Here is a 15,051-nt window from a genome sequence, read left to right as displayed (position 1 = left end):
GTGTGACATACTGTAACCCAAATCGGATCCTGATATCCCGTCCTTCTCTTAAACTATATCTGTTAGCCCCCACAGGGCATGATAAAGGAAAGAATCTTTCTTTCTCTCTTTTCTTCTTTCTATATTATATAGATATGTACAACTTTTATCATTAATTTCCTTTATTTCTTTATCTAAAGTAAAGGAAGGGCTCTGAAGAGCCAAGAATATCAAGAAAAATAAAGAAGACCTCTTTTCTTTGTCTTGATTTTGTTTCAAAGGACCCTCTTATTCTCATGGCCTGGTCTGGTCAGTACCCAGCCGGGATGGGTGTGGCCAGTTGTACATACCTCTATTACAGTTGAAGGTAACTCAAAATGCTAATATCTTTCTTCCTGAATTGTAGATAATGATCATCTTCACTATCTGGGTACCTCGTACCCTTCTTCACCTTGCTTCTTTCCCTTGTTGAAACTTGTACCTTTTGATTCTCACGTTGCTTTTTCCATATGGATAGATAGATATTCATGCCTTAGGGCTTCTTATCAAAAAGCTACATGTCTTAGTTTACACATGTTCTACTGAAGACCTCACATTTACTCATCATAAGCATCATGAAAAATTGAGTTCCTCTTACTCAACTCTTATAAGTGTGGTGCACAACACACCCATAAACAAGACTCTACTAGACACGGCTTGTAGACTCCCTAGGACAAAAGTGCTCTGATACCACTTTTGTCATGACCCAAACCAAAGGGTCACGACGGGCACCCGATACCTTACTCAACCGAATACCAACGTAACATATCTTTCTTATCGTACTATCCTTGGTAACTGGGCCAACATGGCCATAACACGTAATGTATAACTATAAGTGGGAAAGCACTGTATCAATGAACCATCTTTCCTAAAACATTAATATATATGGGCCATCACGGCCTCTGACATACTATACAAAATGAACCTCTGTCTATAAAGCCTCTAAGAGTATTTGACATCAAATGGGATAGGGTACCGACCTACCCATAAGTCTGTAGCAAAATTCTGACACGACGATTCATAGACTCGGTTGCACTCCGAATGAGGTGGAGTCTTATCGATCCTTCGCTGAATGCTAACCTCATCTACTTTGAGGGCTCGTCAAACTGATTTTCTTTACCTGCAGGCATGAATGCAGCGTCCCCAATAAAATGTTGTCAGTACGAATAATGTACCGAGTATGTAAGGCACATAAATAAGTATATAAAGGACATGGAAGAAACATGGAGTAAATGACTCAACCTGTAAGTCCGTATAACTCTGTAAATCATTGAATACTTATATTGTCATGCATATGTGTATGAATGTCACGTCGTGCATCGGTAGATGCGTTAATAACATCATCAAGCTCTGAGGGCATCACATCATATCATCTCGGCAACTGTGGGCAAAATCATCAGCGTATACCAGGTGATCAGGTGGTGGTGCGTATATAATGCTGTAACCTTTTTCCATATCCCATGTGTGTATGTGTGTGTGTATATATATATATATATAACACCATATGGCCATGGGTCAGTGTACATGTATAAATGAATGCAATGCATGAGAAGTACGTCAATAAAATCTTTCGGAATGTCATAAGACTATTATGCCTTTGAGTTATATCATGAAGTAAACTTTTTTAAACTTACGTATTTTTCTGAGACCCATGAACAGAAGATATAATAATAAGACACATGGGAATTCAAGAACATAGGCACCTCTAATACTTCTATGAATAGAGTCATTTATGAAAGCTGTGCGTTTGCTCGTTTCGTTTGTATCAGTTAGATCATGCCAAAAAGAAAGAAGGGATAGCCTTAACATACCTGAACCGATTCTCTTGACAATCCTTCTAACACACGCCAATCGCGATGAAACACGTAATGGCGAGATCGAAATAGGGAACGATCCGTATGATATGCCTGAGAAAGATTGCACCGTACTCCCTTTGAATCACAAATTCCACGTTGCTATAGTATTAAATAGTATTTGTATGAAATTATTGAAGCAACAGCATCGCCATTGCAATATTTATCCTTGCTGAAGCTTTTTCTCAAGAGATGAACAATTGATAATGTTGCTATTGCAATGTTTATCCTTGCCGAAGCTTATTCTTAAGAGATGAGCAATTCAATTGTGAATTAGAAAGGTTATTTAACCTTTAGGTGGGCTCCACTTGATAAGATAACTAATCCACATAATTCTCTAAAGGTGCCACATTATTTTATGACTAGAGAGTAATATTTAACAAAGGTTCTTTGCTGCCACGTTGGGGCCCTTAAACTTTATCCAAAGACTTCAATTTCTTAGTTAATCATCCCATCAAAATAATTAAGTAATCCAATTATTCATAATTAAAAATTATCTCAAATTAGTTAAAATACTATTCATTTTTAGCAGACCTTATACACCTCGCTATAATGGTCGTATGTTACCTTGTATGGCACTAATTTATAATTACCCGTTATTGTAGCTTGGACCATATTTTATCCCAAATTGCCAAACTTCGACGAAACTCATTTTCTTCGATTCGCTTACCCTATCACCTTCACGAATTTACTTATCACTTGTTTGAAATAGAGTAATACTTATAATCTCAAAATAATCTCGTTCCCGAGCTTACGTCATTTAACTTACGATGAAACTTTAACGTACAAAAATGCGGGATGCAATATTTCATTTCCAAGCTTATATCAATTTACTTACGGCGTACTTCAACGTATGAAAATTTGGGGTGTAACAATCCACGCCACCGAGAGCTTGCTTTGAGTGTGGTGATACCTGCCATATGGTAAGGGACTGCCCCAGACTCGAGAGCGGTGCACCTCCACGGACTACTCTGGCTCCACGTATTCCACAGGGTCCATATACTTCTCAGGCCGTGGTTGATGTTCTAGTTGCCGATCCACCAGATGCTATGCTTTTCTAGGTAGGACAGAAGTGGTTGCATCAGACGCAGTTATCACGGGTATTGTTCTGGTTTGTCATAGAGATGCCTCAAGCCTATTTTGATCCAGGCTCCACTTTGCTCCATATTTGGGTATATCTCGTAATTATTTGAGTTCTATTGTATTTGGGTCCACACTTGTATCACGACCCCAAACCGGACCCGGTCGTGATAGCGCCTCTCATGAAACAAGGCCGGCCGATACAAACCCTCAAACCAATTAACAGTTATAATAATGCATAATTAAGTCATTTATAAGTGATAAATTCCAAAATAGAGTGAAATATAACAAATGCGGAAACAAACACAGCCCGATATCGGGGTGTCACCAGTCATGAGCATCTAAACTCCGTCTAAGAGTATGAAAAGACAACATAGTCTAATACAAAGCTAGAACAAGCGAATTAGAGGTAGGAAGGAGAAGCACTAGGCTACGAACGCCGAGCAGCTACCTAATCAACTCCGAACAAGCCTGCTAGAAAGTAAATCAGCCCTCGCTAGCGTGACCCGAGACTCCTGAAACACTGGGTGCAGGGACTAATGTGAGTACGCCAAATAGATGAGGATATCTGCTCCGCATCTCCCGCTCGGTCTCCCAGGTAGCCTGCTCCACGGACCGACCACACCACTGCACCTTCACTGAAGCTATCCTTCGACCTCAGCTTTCGAACCTGACGCTCCAGATGGCTGCTGGCTACACATCATAAGTCAAATCTCCCTCTAACTGAACCGTGCTGAAATCTGGAACATGCGACGGGTCCCCAATATACTTCCGGAGCATAGAAACATGAAACTCCGGATGCACACTCGACAAGCTGGGTGGCAAGGCAAGCTCAAAATCCACCTCCCAATCCTCCGAAGCACCTCAAAAGGCCCAATGAACCGAGGACTCAATTTACCTTTCTTCCCAAATCTCATAACACCCTTCATGGGTGAAACCTTCAACAGAACCTTCTCACCAACCATGTAGGACATATCCCGAACCTTCCTGTCAGCATAACTCTTTTGTCTCGACTGCGCTGTACGAAGCCTCTCTTGAATTACCTTCACCTTATCTAAAGCATCCTGCACTAAGTCTGTACCCAATAGCCTAGCCTCACCCGACTCAAACCAACCAACCGGAGATCTATACGGCCTCCCATATAAAGCCTCATATGGAGCCATCTGAATACTCGACTGGTAACTGTTGTTATAAGCAAACTCTGCGAGCGGTAGAAATTGATCCCATGACCCTCCAAAATCAATGGCACAAGCGCGCAACATGTCCTCCAATATCTGAATAGTGCGCTCGGACTGCCCGTCCATCTGAGGGTGAAAAGTTATGCTCAACTTAACCTGAGTACCCAGCTCTCGCTGTACCGACCTCCAAAACTATGAAGTAAACTGAGTACCTCTATCTGAAATGATGGAAACTGGGACACCATGGAAACGAACAATCTCCCGGATAGCATCAAACTTCTTCAAAGTCCGTGGGAGCCTAACTACGAAGTCCATGGTGATCCGCTCCCACTTCCACTCTGGAATGTCCATCCGCTGAAGCAAGCCACCAGGTCTCTGATGCTCGTATTTGACCTGCTGACAATTGAGACACCGAGCTACAAATCCTACTATGTCCTTCTTCATTCTCCTCCACCAATAATGCTGTCTCAGATCCTGATACATCTTCGCGGCACCCGGATGAATGGAATACCGCGAACTATGGGCCTCCTCCAGAATCAACTCCCGAATCCCATCCATATTGGGCACACAAATCCGGCCCTGCATCCCCAACACCCCATCTTCACCAATGGTCACATCCCTGGCATCACCGTGCTGAACTCTGTCCTTAAGGACTAGCAAATGAGGATCATCATACTAGCGCTCTCTGATGCGATCAAATAAGGGAGACTGAGAAACCACACAAGCCAATACCCGACTGAGCTTCGAAATATCCAACCTCACGAACTGATTGGCCAAGGCCTGAACATGAATTGCAAGAGGTCTCTCCCCAACAAGAATATATGCCAAACTGCCCATACTCACCGCCTTCAAGCTCAAAGCATCGGCCACCACATTGGCCTTCCCCGGATGGTACAAGATAGTAATATCATAATCCTTTAGCAGCTCCAACCATCTCCGCTGCCTCAAATTGAGATCCTTCTGCTTTAATAAGTGCTGGAGGCTACGATGATCAGTAAATACCTCACAAGACACACCACACAAATAATGCCTCCAAATCTTCAATGCGTGAACTATGGTAGCCAACTCCAAATCATGAACACGGTATTTCCTCTCATGGGGCTTCAACTGAAGAGAAGCATAAGCAATAACTCTACCCTCCTGCATCAACACACACCCAGTACCAATTCTCGAAGCATCACAATACACGGTATATGAACCTGAAGCTGATGGAAAAACTAACACTGGAGCTGTGGTCAAGGCAGTCTTGAGCTTCTCGATGCTCGCCCCATACTAATCCGACCACTAAAACGGAGCACCCTTCTGAGTCAATTTAGTCAAGGGTGATGCAATAGATGAAAACCCCTGAACGAAACGACGATAATAACCCGCCAAACCAAGAAAACTGCGGATCTCTGTGGCTAAGGACGGCCTGATCCAACTCTGAACTGCCTCTATCTTCTTCGGATCAACCTGAATACCCTCACTGGACACCACGTGCCCCAAGAAAGCCACTGAACTGAGCCAAAACTCACATTTGGATAACTTTGCATATAGCTTCTCCTCCCTCAATCTCTACAACACCACTCTCAAATGCTCTACGTGCTGCTCCTAACTACGCGAGTATACCATAATATCATTAATGAAAACAATAATGAACGAGTCGAGATAAGGCCGGAACACGCAGTTCATCAAATGCATGAAAGCTGCTGGGGCATTGGTCAGCCCAAAAGACATCACAAGGAACTCATAATGACCATATCGGGTCCTGAAGGCTGTCTTACGAATATCCGAGTCCCTGATCTTCAGCTGGTGATACCCTGAACGGAGATCAATCTTGGAGAACACCCTCGCTCCCTGAAGCTGGTCGAACAAATCGTCAATGCGAGGCAGGGGATATTTGTTCTTAATTGTGACCTTGTTCAACTGCCTGTAATCAATGCACATCCTCACGGTGCCATCCTTTTTCTTCACGAACAGAATAGGTGCACCCCACGGCGAAACACTAGGACGAATGAACCCCTTATCGAGGAGCTCCTGAAGCTGCTCTTTCAACTCCGCTAGTGCCATACAATATGGTGGAATAGAAATAGGCTGAGTGCCCGGCACCAGATCAATACCAAAATCAATATCCCTGTCTGGTGGAATTCTCGGCAGGTCTGCAGCAAACACATCGGGAAAATCCCTCACAACTGGAACAGAATCAATGCTGGGAGTCTCTGCACTAACATCTCTCACAAATGCTAAGTATGAAAGACAACCTTTCACAACCATACGCCGGGCCTTCAAGAATGATATTACCCTGCTGGGAACATAATCAGACAAACCTCGCCACTCAATTTGTGGCACACCCGGCATAGCTAACGTCACTGTCTTGGCATGACAGTCCAAAATAGCCCGGCATGGAGATAACCAATCCATGCCCAATATCTCATCGAAATCCACCATGCAAAGTAACAGAAGATCCACCTGTGTCTCAAGACCCCCAATAGACACAACGCACGGCCGGTATACACGGTCTACCACAACAGTATCGCCCACCGGAGTAGAGACATGAACAGAAGAAATGAGGGACTTGCAAGGCGTATCCAAATAATGGGAAAAATATGATGACACATAAGAGAAAGTAGAACCAGGGTCAAATAACATGGAGGCATCTCTATGGCAGACTAAGACAATACCTGTAATCACCGGATCTGAAGCAACAGCATCAGGTCTAACTGGAAGTGCATAGAAACGGGCCTGACCACCATCGGATCGACCTCCCCCTCTTCGGCGACCCCTAGATGACTGTCCTCCACCCCTAGCTAGCTGGGTGGATGGTGAAATAACTTGAGCCGAAGTTGATGGCTGACTCCTCTGCTGAGATAAACCCCCAAGGCGACGAGGACATTGCCTCCACATATGTCCCAACTCTCCATGCTCATAACAACTCCCTGGTGCTGGAGACGGGGACTGAAGGGGACCCCTAGCACCAGAATGACTTGCAGACGCCCCTGGCGTAGAAGAGTCCTGAACTGATGGAGCACGGTACGAACCCTGGGCTAGAAGGGCACTGAGTGAGGAATGCCCTTGCTGAGAACCGTGAGACCCATGGCCCGATGATGCCTCACGATAACCTGGGCGAGCTGACTGAGCATGCCTTAATAGGCAGCCTCTACCGTGCTGAAACTGACCTCTCGAAGGAGCACCCCTAAAACTACATGATCCTCGAGGCCTCTTGGCCTCCCTCTCCTCTCGCTCCTGGCGACAAACTGACTCAATCTCACGAGCGATATCAACAACCCCCTCAAACATAGCACCTGACACCCTCTCCTTGATCATGAGAATCTGAAGCTGATATGTGAGGCCATCAACGAAACTCCTGATCCTCTCTCTATCCGTAGCAACCAACCAAATAGCTTGACGAGCTAACTCGGAGAACCTCATCTCGTACTGTGTCACAGTCATATCTCCCTATCGCAACTGCTCGAACTGCCTACGCAGCTCTTCCCTACGGGACTATGGCACATACTTCTCCAAAAAGAGAGCGGAGAACTGCTGCCAGGTAAGGGACGCCGCACCAACAGGCCTGCGCCTCTCATATGCCTCCCACCAAGTGAAGGCAGCTCCAGTAAACTAAAAAGTCGTGAATGCAACTCCACTGGTCTCCAGAATACACACGGTGCAAAGAATCCTCTGACATCTGTCCAAGAAGCCCTGGGCATCCTCGCCCTCTGCACCACTCGAAGTCGGAGGCTATAGTCTGCCAAACCTCTCCAATCTGCGCTGCTCGTCCTCTGGCATAACCGGGGCTACATAACCCTGAGCAGCTGCCACCGGCTGGGCTAGTAGCGCCTTCGGTGTCTGCAATTCCTGAACAACCTGATCGGGTGTGCGATCGGCGGGACTCTGAGTGCCTCCTCCGGCCTGAGAAGTGGTTGCGGCAGTAGAAACTGCGACCGCCTGAGCAAGACTCGTGCACACGGTCAAGATCTGGGCCATGGTCTCCTGAAGACCTCGAATCACAATGGGCACAGCTGGTGCCTGAGCTGGTGCCTGAGCTGGTGCTGCTGGAGTGTCCACAACTGGGACCTGATCCTGGACTGGGGCGGCTGGTGGATCTGCAGGTGCTGTCCTAGCTGCTGTGCGGTCCAAACCTCTGCCCCTACCACGGCCTCGATCGCGTCCTCGGCCTCTACTGGCCACAACTAGTGGTATTGGTGGTCGTCCATCCTGACCGATCGCTCGTGTCCTCACCATCTGTGAGAGAATAGAATAACAGAAGTTTAGTACTTGGATCAACAGATCGCACGACAAGAATTTCAAGAATATGAAGTTTTCCTAAAGGTTTTGCAGCCTCCAGAGGATAAATACAGACGTCTCCGTACCGATCTGCGAGACTCTACTAAACCTGCCCATGACTCGTGAGACCTATGTAACCTAGGCTCTGATACCAACTTGTCACAAACCCAAACCGGACCCGGTCGTGATGGCGCCTCTCGTGAAACAAGGCCAGCCGACACAAACCCCTAAACCAATTAAAAGTTATTATAATGCATAATTAAGTCATTTATAAGTGATAAACTCCAAAATAGAGTGAAATAGAACAAATGCGGAAACAAACACAGCCCGATATCGGGGTGTCACCAGTCATGAGCATCTAAAATTTGTCTAAGAGTATGAAAAGACAACATAGTCTAATATAAAGCTAGAACAAGCGAACTAAAGGTAGGAAGGAGAAGCACTGGGCTGCGAACGTCGAGCAGCTACCTAGTCAACTCCGAACAAGCTTGTTGGGTGTAGGGAGTAATGTGAGTACGCCAACTCAGTAAGTAATAAAAGTAAAGGCAGCTGAGCGATAAGAAAACACGTAAATACACAGCAAAATGGTACAACGAGGCAGTGTAAAACCAGGACAATACAATAAAACAGTAAAAGCTCATAAAAACTTCTTTGTTCAGAAAAAGATCTTTAAAACATGTTGTAGAAGTTCAAATGAGTGAATGAAAATAGAGATAAAAGATAGAAACACAAATCAGCCCCTCGGGTAAAATACCAACAGAACCAGCCCCTCGGGCTATCTCACAATCACTCGTAATAGCCCCTCAGGCAATAAACTGGTACAAAATCAGCCCCTCGGGCTATATCAGATCACAAACTGGGTACTCGCGCTCACTGGGGGATGTATAGACTCCAGGAGGGGCCCCTTACGGCCCAAGCGCAATAACAAGCCATCTCGTGGCATAATCAAACAGGCTCTCAGCCTCATATCAAGCCACCTTGTGGCGTAACAACTCAGGCCCTCGGCCTCATAATCATGAATCAGTATAATACTGCCGCGGCGCGCAGCCCGATCCCATAGTATCCTCACAACACAGGCCCTCGGCCTTACTCAGTCAGAACCTCACAAGCCACAAGGGCAACAGTAAAACATGATGCTCGACCCAAAATATCATTTAAAATATCAAAAACGAGTAAAGATGGCTGGGTTGTGAAAACAGTAGAATATAGCATGACTGAGTACAAATACGAAGCCAAAACAGTGAGGAATAGTAGTAAAATCCCCTAAGGGTCTAAACAGTTGGCACAAGGCCCAAATGTGGCATTCAGCCCAAAACATGATGATAGCAAACAGTTTTCAATCAAATACACAGTTAGACAGTCATACGGGACGGACTAAGTCACAATCCCCAACGGTGGACGACCCTACGTTTGTCATCTAGCGTGTGCGTCACCTCAACATAGCACAACGATGTGACATCCGGGGTTTCATAACCTCAGGATAGCATTTACAATCATTACTTATCTCTATCCGGTCCAAGCTCTAGCCCGCGATGCCTTTGCCTCTCGAATCTGCCTCAACACGTGTCGAATCTATCCAAAATCAGTTCATAACCATCAATATATGCTAAAGGGGTGAAACCTATACGAAATTAATCAAATTACAACACAAATCCCAAAATTAACCAAACCCGACCCACGGGCCCATGCCTCGGAATCCGACAAAATTAACATCAATGAAAATCCTTATCTTCCCACGAGTTCATGCATATCAAATTTACCAAAATCCAACCACAAATGACCCCTCAAATCCCAAATTCTAGGTCTCCAATTTCAAGCCCTAGTTTCTTCAATATTTACCCAAAATTTCCATAAATTTCAAGCCTAATCAATGACATAACACCATAGTAAAGAGTTATGATAAAAAATCTTACCTCAACGAAGTTCCCTTGAATTCCCTCTGGAAAATCGCCCAAAAAGCTCCAAAATCGATTTAAAAATGGTGAAGAAAGGCTGAAAATCGCGAAGGATGAAATATATACTTTGTGACCCAGAGATTCCGCACCTGCGGTCCTTTTTCCGTTTCTACAGTCCCACTTATACGTCTAACCCACCGCACCTGTGGTTTTCACTTAAAGGCCCAATTCCGCATATGCGACAAAACACCCGAACCTGTGCCATCGCAGGTGCGCTCCAGTAGCTGCTTCTGCGGTTCCAGCTGACATCACTCTTGGCCGCATCTGCGGCTTGCCTTCCGCTTCTGCGGGCATCGCACATGCGGCCTCCCAACCGCAGATGCGGTTATGACAGCAACAATAACTTCAGCTGCCAAACTCAACTCCAAAATCTCCCATCAACCATCCGAAATCACCCTGAGGCCGCCGGGACCTCAACCAAAAGCACGAACAAGTCATATAACACTACCCAAACTTATAACGATCTTCAAAACACCTCAAACAATATCAAATCAACCATATCACATCGGATTCAAGCCTAAGGTTCCAAAAATCTTCTGAATTACGCTTTTGATAAAAAAGTCTATCAAACCACGTCCGAATAACCTGAAATTTTGCACACACATCCCAAATGACACAACAGACCTACTGCAACTCCCGAATTTCATTCCGACCCCTACATCAAAATCTCACCTATCAACCGGAAAACGCCAAAATCTATTTTCGCCAATTCAAGCCTAAAGCTACTCCAGACCTCCAAAACACATTCTGATCACACTCCTAATCCCCAAATCACCTCCCAAAGCTATCCGAATCATCGGACTTCACATCCGAGCCTTTTTTCACATATGTCAACATCCGATTGACTTTTCCAACTTAAGCTTACTCAAAATAGACTAAGTGTCTCAAACCTTACCAAAACCTCTCCGAACCTAAGCCAACCAACCCGATAGCACATAATACATCTAAACAAGACAATAAGAAGCAAGAATTGGGGAAACAGAGCGGTAACACATAAAACGACCGGTCGGGTCGTTACAACTTGTGGGAGATTCTATTATTGTGGACCGTGTGTATCGGTTGTGTTTTGTTGTTATTGGTGTTTTTGAGACCAAAGTTAATATATTGTTGCTCAGCGTGGTAGATTTTGATGTTATCTTAGGCATGGATTGGTTGTCGCCCTATCATGTTATTATGGATTTTCACACCAACACTGTGACACTGGCTATGCCAGGTTTGCCGTGGTTAAAGTGGTAGGGTACATTGGATTATATTCCTAGCGGGGTTGTATCCTTTGTTAAGGCACACCGGATGATTGAGAAGGGGTGTGATGCATATCTAGCCTTTGTGAGAGATTTCAGTGTTGACACTTTACCGTTGAGTCAGTTCCGGTAGTGAGAGACTTCCTAGATGTATTTCTAGCAAATCGATTCTGGTATTAACTTGTTGCTGGTAACTCAACCCATTTCTATTCCACGATATATGGCCCCAGCATAGTTGAAAGAGTTAAATGAGCAGTTGGAAGAGTTGCTCGATAAGGGTTTCATTCAGCTTAGTATGTCACCTTGGGGTGCTCATGTTATGTTTGTGAAGAAAAAGGATGGTTCTATGCGCATATGTATTGATTAATGGCAGTTGAACAAGGTTACAGTGAAGAACAGGTTCCTATTGCCGCGCATTGATGTTTTAAATGATCAACTACAGGGTGCCAGAGTGTTCTCAAAGATTGCTTTGCGGTCAGGGTATCATCAGCTGAAGATTTGGGATTAGGATATCTCGAAGACTGCTTTCAGGACTCGGTATTATAACTGCGAGATCCGTGTAATGTCATTTGGGCTGACAAATGCCCCAACATCATTTATGTACCTGATGAATAATGTATTCCAGCCATATCTTGATTCATTCATCATTGTGTTTATTCACGACATCTTGGTATATTCCCGCGGCCGGGAAGATCATGAGCAGCATTTAAGGATTGTGCTCGAGACCTTGAGAGAAAAGAAGTTGTATGCAAAATTCTCAAAGTGTGAATTTTAGCTTGATTCAACGGTGTTTTTGGGCCATGTGGTCTCGAGTGAGGGGATCAAGGTAGATCTGAAGAAGATTGAGGCAGTGTCAAGTTTTCCCAGACCGTCTTCAACTACTGAGATTCTGAGTTTCATTGGTTTGGCTGGGGTACAATTACTATTTCGTAGAGGGTTTCTCATCCATTACTGCACCAATAACCAGATTGACCCAGAAGGGTTCTCTGTTTAGATGGTCCGAGGAGTGTAAGGAGAGCTTTCAAAAGCTCAAGACTGCATTGACTACAGCCTGAGGGTCGGTGTTGCCTACGGGTTCAGCATCTTACACTATGTATTGTGACGTGTCACGTGTTGGCCTTGGCGTAGTGTTAATGCAAGATGGTAGGGTGTTTGCCTATGGGTCTTGGCAATTGAAGGTTCATGAGAAAAATTATCCTGTCCAAGACTTGGAATTGGAAGTTATTGTTCATGCCTTGAAGATTTGTCGGCACTATTTGTACGATGTTCTAAATGAGGTCTATACCATTCAGCAGAGTCTCTAGCAACTGTTAAAGTAGAAAGACCTTAATTTTTGGCAGCGGGAGGTGGTTAGAGGTTCTTAAAAACTATGATATCACTATTCTATATCATCCCGGGAAGGCCAATGTGGTGGCTGATAACTTGAGTTGAAAAGCAGAGAGTATGGGTAGTTTGGCATATGTACCGGCAGCTGAGATACCAGTAGCTATTGATGTTCAGGCCTTGGCTAATCAGTTTGTTAGATTGGCTGTTTTGGAGTCTAGTCGAGTTCTTGCTGGTGTGGTTTCTTGGTCTTCTTTATATGAGCGCATTAGAGAGCGTCAGTATGAGAACCCCTATTTGATTTTCCTTAAGGTCACTGTACAACACAGTGATGCTGAGGAAGTTTCTATTGGAGTGAGGGTGTTCTGCAGATGTAGGGCCGGCTATGTGTACCCAATGTGGATGGGTTACGTGAGTTGATCTTTTAGAAGGCCCAAAGTTCGCGGTACTCCATTCATCCGGGTGTCGTTAAGATGTATCAAGATTTGAGGCAGCACTATTGGTTGAGGAGAATGAAGAGAGACATAGTGGAGTATGTAGTTTGGTGCCTAAATTGTCAGCAAGTGAAGTATGAGCATCATAGGCCAGGTGGGTTGCTTCAGAGACTTGAGATTGCCGAGTGGAAATGGGAGCGTGTTACCGTGGACTTCAATAATGGGCTCCCACGGACTCAGAAGAAATTTGGCGTTGTATGAATTATTGTGGATAGTTTAACAAGTCGGTTCATCTCATTCAGGTGGTGACTACCTATTCTTCGGAACAGCTGGCTCAGTTCTATATCTGCGAGATTGTCAGACTTAATGACGTGCCAGTATTTATCATCTCTGATCGGGGTACGCAGTTTACATCCTAGAGAGTCGTACAACGTGAGTTAGGCACACAGGTTGAGTTGAGTACAACATTCCACCCCTAGATGGATGGACAACCTGAGCGCACCATTCAGATCTTAGAGGATATGCTTCGTTCCTGTGTTATGGATTTTGAGGGTTCTTGGGATATATTCTTGTCGCTTGCGGAGTTTGCCTACATCAACAACCAAAAGTCAATTATTTAGATAGCTCATTATGAGGCCATATATGGGAGGCGATACCGTTATCTAGTTTGTTGGTTTGAGACGGGCAAGGCTAGATTATTGGGCAGAAATTTGGTTCGAGATGCCTTGGAGAAGGTCAAGTTAATCCAGGATCGGCTTCGTATAGCACAATCTAGGCAGAATATTTATGCGAATCAGAATGTTCGTGATGTAGAATTTATTGTTGGAGAGAGGGTTTTGCTCCACGTTTTACTCATGAAGGGTGTGATGAGGTTCGGGAAAAGGGGAAAGTTGATCCCTTGGTATATCGGTTCTTTTGAGATCCTTGAGAGAGTAGGGGAGGTATCCCACAAGCTTGCATTGCTACCTAGCTTATCTGTAGTCCACCCGATGTTCCATGTTTCCATGCTCCGGAAGTATCAAGGTGATCCATCCCATGTTTTAGATTTAAGCTCAATCCAAGGACAATGATTTGACTTATATTGAGGAGCCGATGGCCATCTTAGACAGGCGGGTCCGAAAGTCGAGGCCAAAGAAAGTTGCTTCAGTGGAGGGGTGAACCAGTCGAGGAGGTGACTTGGGAGACCAAGCATGATATGCGTAGCTGTTCTCCTTATCTTTTTACCGCTTTAGGTACGTTTCCATACTCGTTCGAGGATGGACGTCTGTTTTAAGAGGGGAAGGATGTAATGATCCGGCCAGTCGCTATGGATATTTTATCCCTCTCCCTATTTATTTCCTGTATGTTATATTTGTGGTTATGTGACTTGCCGGGGTAGCTGGTTTGGTTTCGGGTGAGGTTCGGAGTGAACTGCGACACTTAGACCCACATTTGGAAACTTAAGTTGAAAGAGCTTATCGGAGCTTGACTTTTGTGTAGACGACTCCGGAATGGAGTTTTGATGGTTCTGATAGCTTCGTATGGTGATTTTGGGCTTAGAAATATGTCCAAATATTTATTTTGAGTCCGTTTGTCGTTTTGGCTTGAATTAGCGAAAGTTGAAAAGTTGAAGGTTTGGAAGATTGAGAAGTCTGACCGAGAGTTGTCTTTATTGATATCGGGTTCATCTTTTGGTTCCGGAAGTTGGAATATGTTCATTTTTTCAT

At 44.7% G+C, this 15,051-nt stretch overlaps 1 protein-coding gene across 1 annotated transcript; it reads left to right on the top strand.

Moving 5' to 3' along the window:
* On the top strand, nucleotides 13,032-14,415 carry LOC109232594. The gene is made up of 4 exons (XM_019398355.1): nucleotides 13,032-13,151; nucleotides 13,224-13,322; nucleotides 13,648-13,722; nucleotides 13,966-14,415. The coding sequence occupies exons 1-4, from the start codon at nucleotides 13,032-13,034 to the stop codon at nucleotides 14,413-14,415; spliced, it is 744 nt and encodes a 247-aa protein (XP_019253900.1).

Source organism: Nicotiana attenuata, chromosome 9 (assembly GCF_001879085.1).
Source record: "Nicotiana attenuata strain UT chromosome 9, NIATTr2, whole genome shotgun sequence".
NCBI lineage: Eukaryota > Viridiplantae > Streptophyta > Magnoliopsida > Solanales > Solanaceae > Nicotiana > Nicotiana attenuata.
The sequence above is the reverse complement of the archived record's forward strand: the minus strand, read 5'-3'. Positions and strand labels throughout refer to the sequence as shown.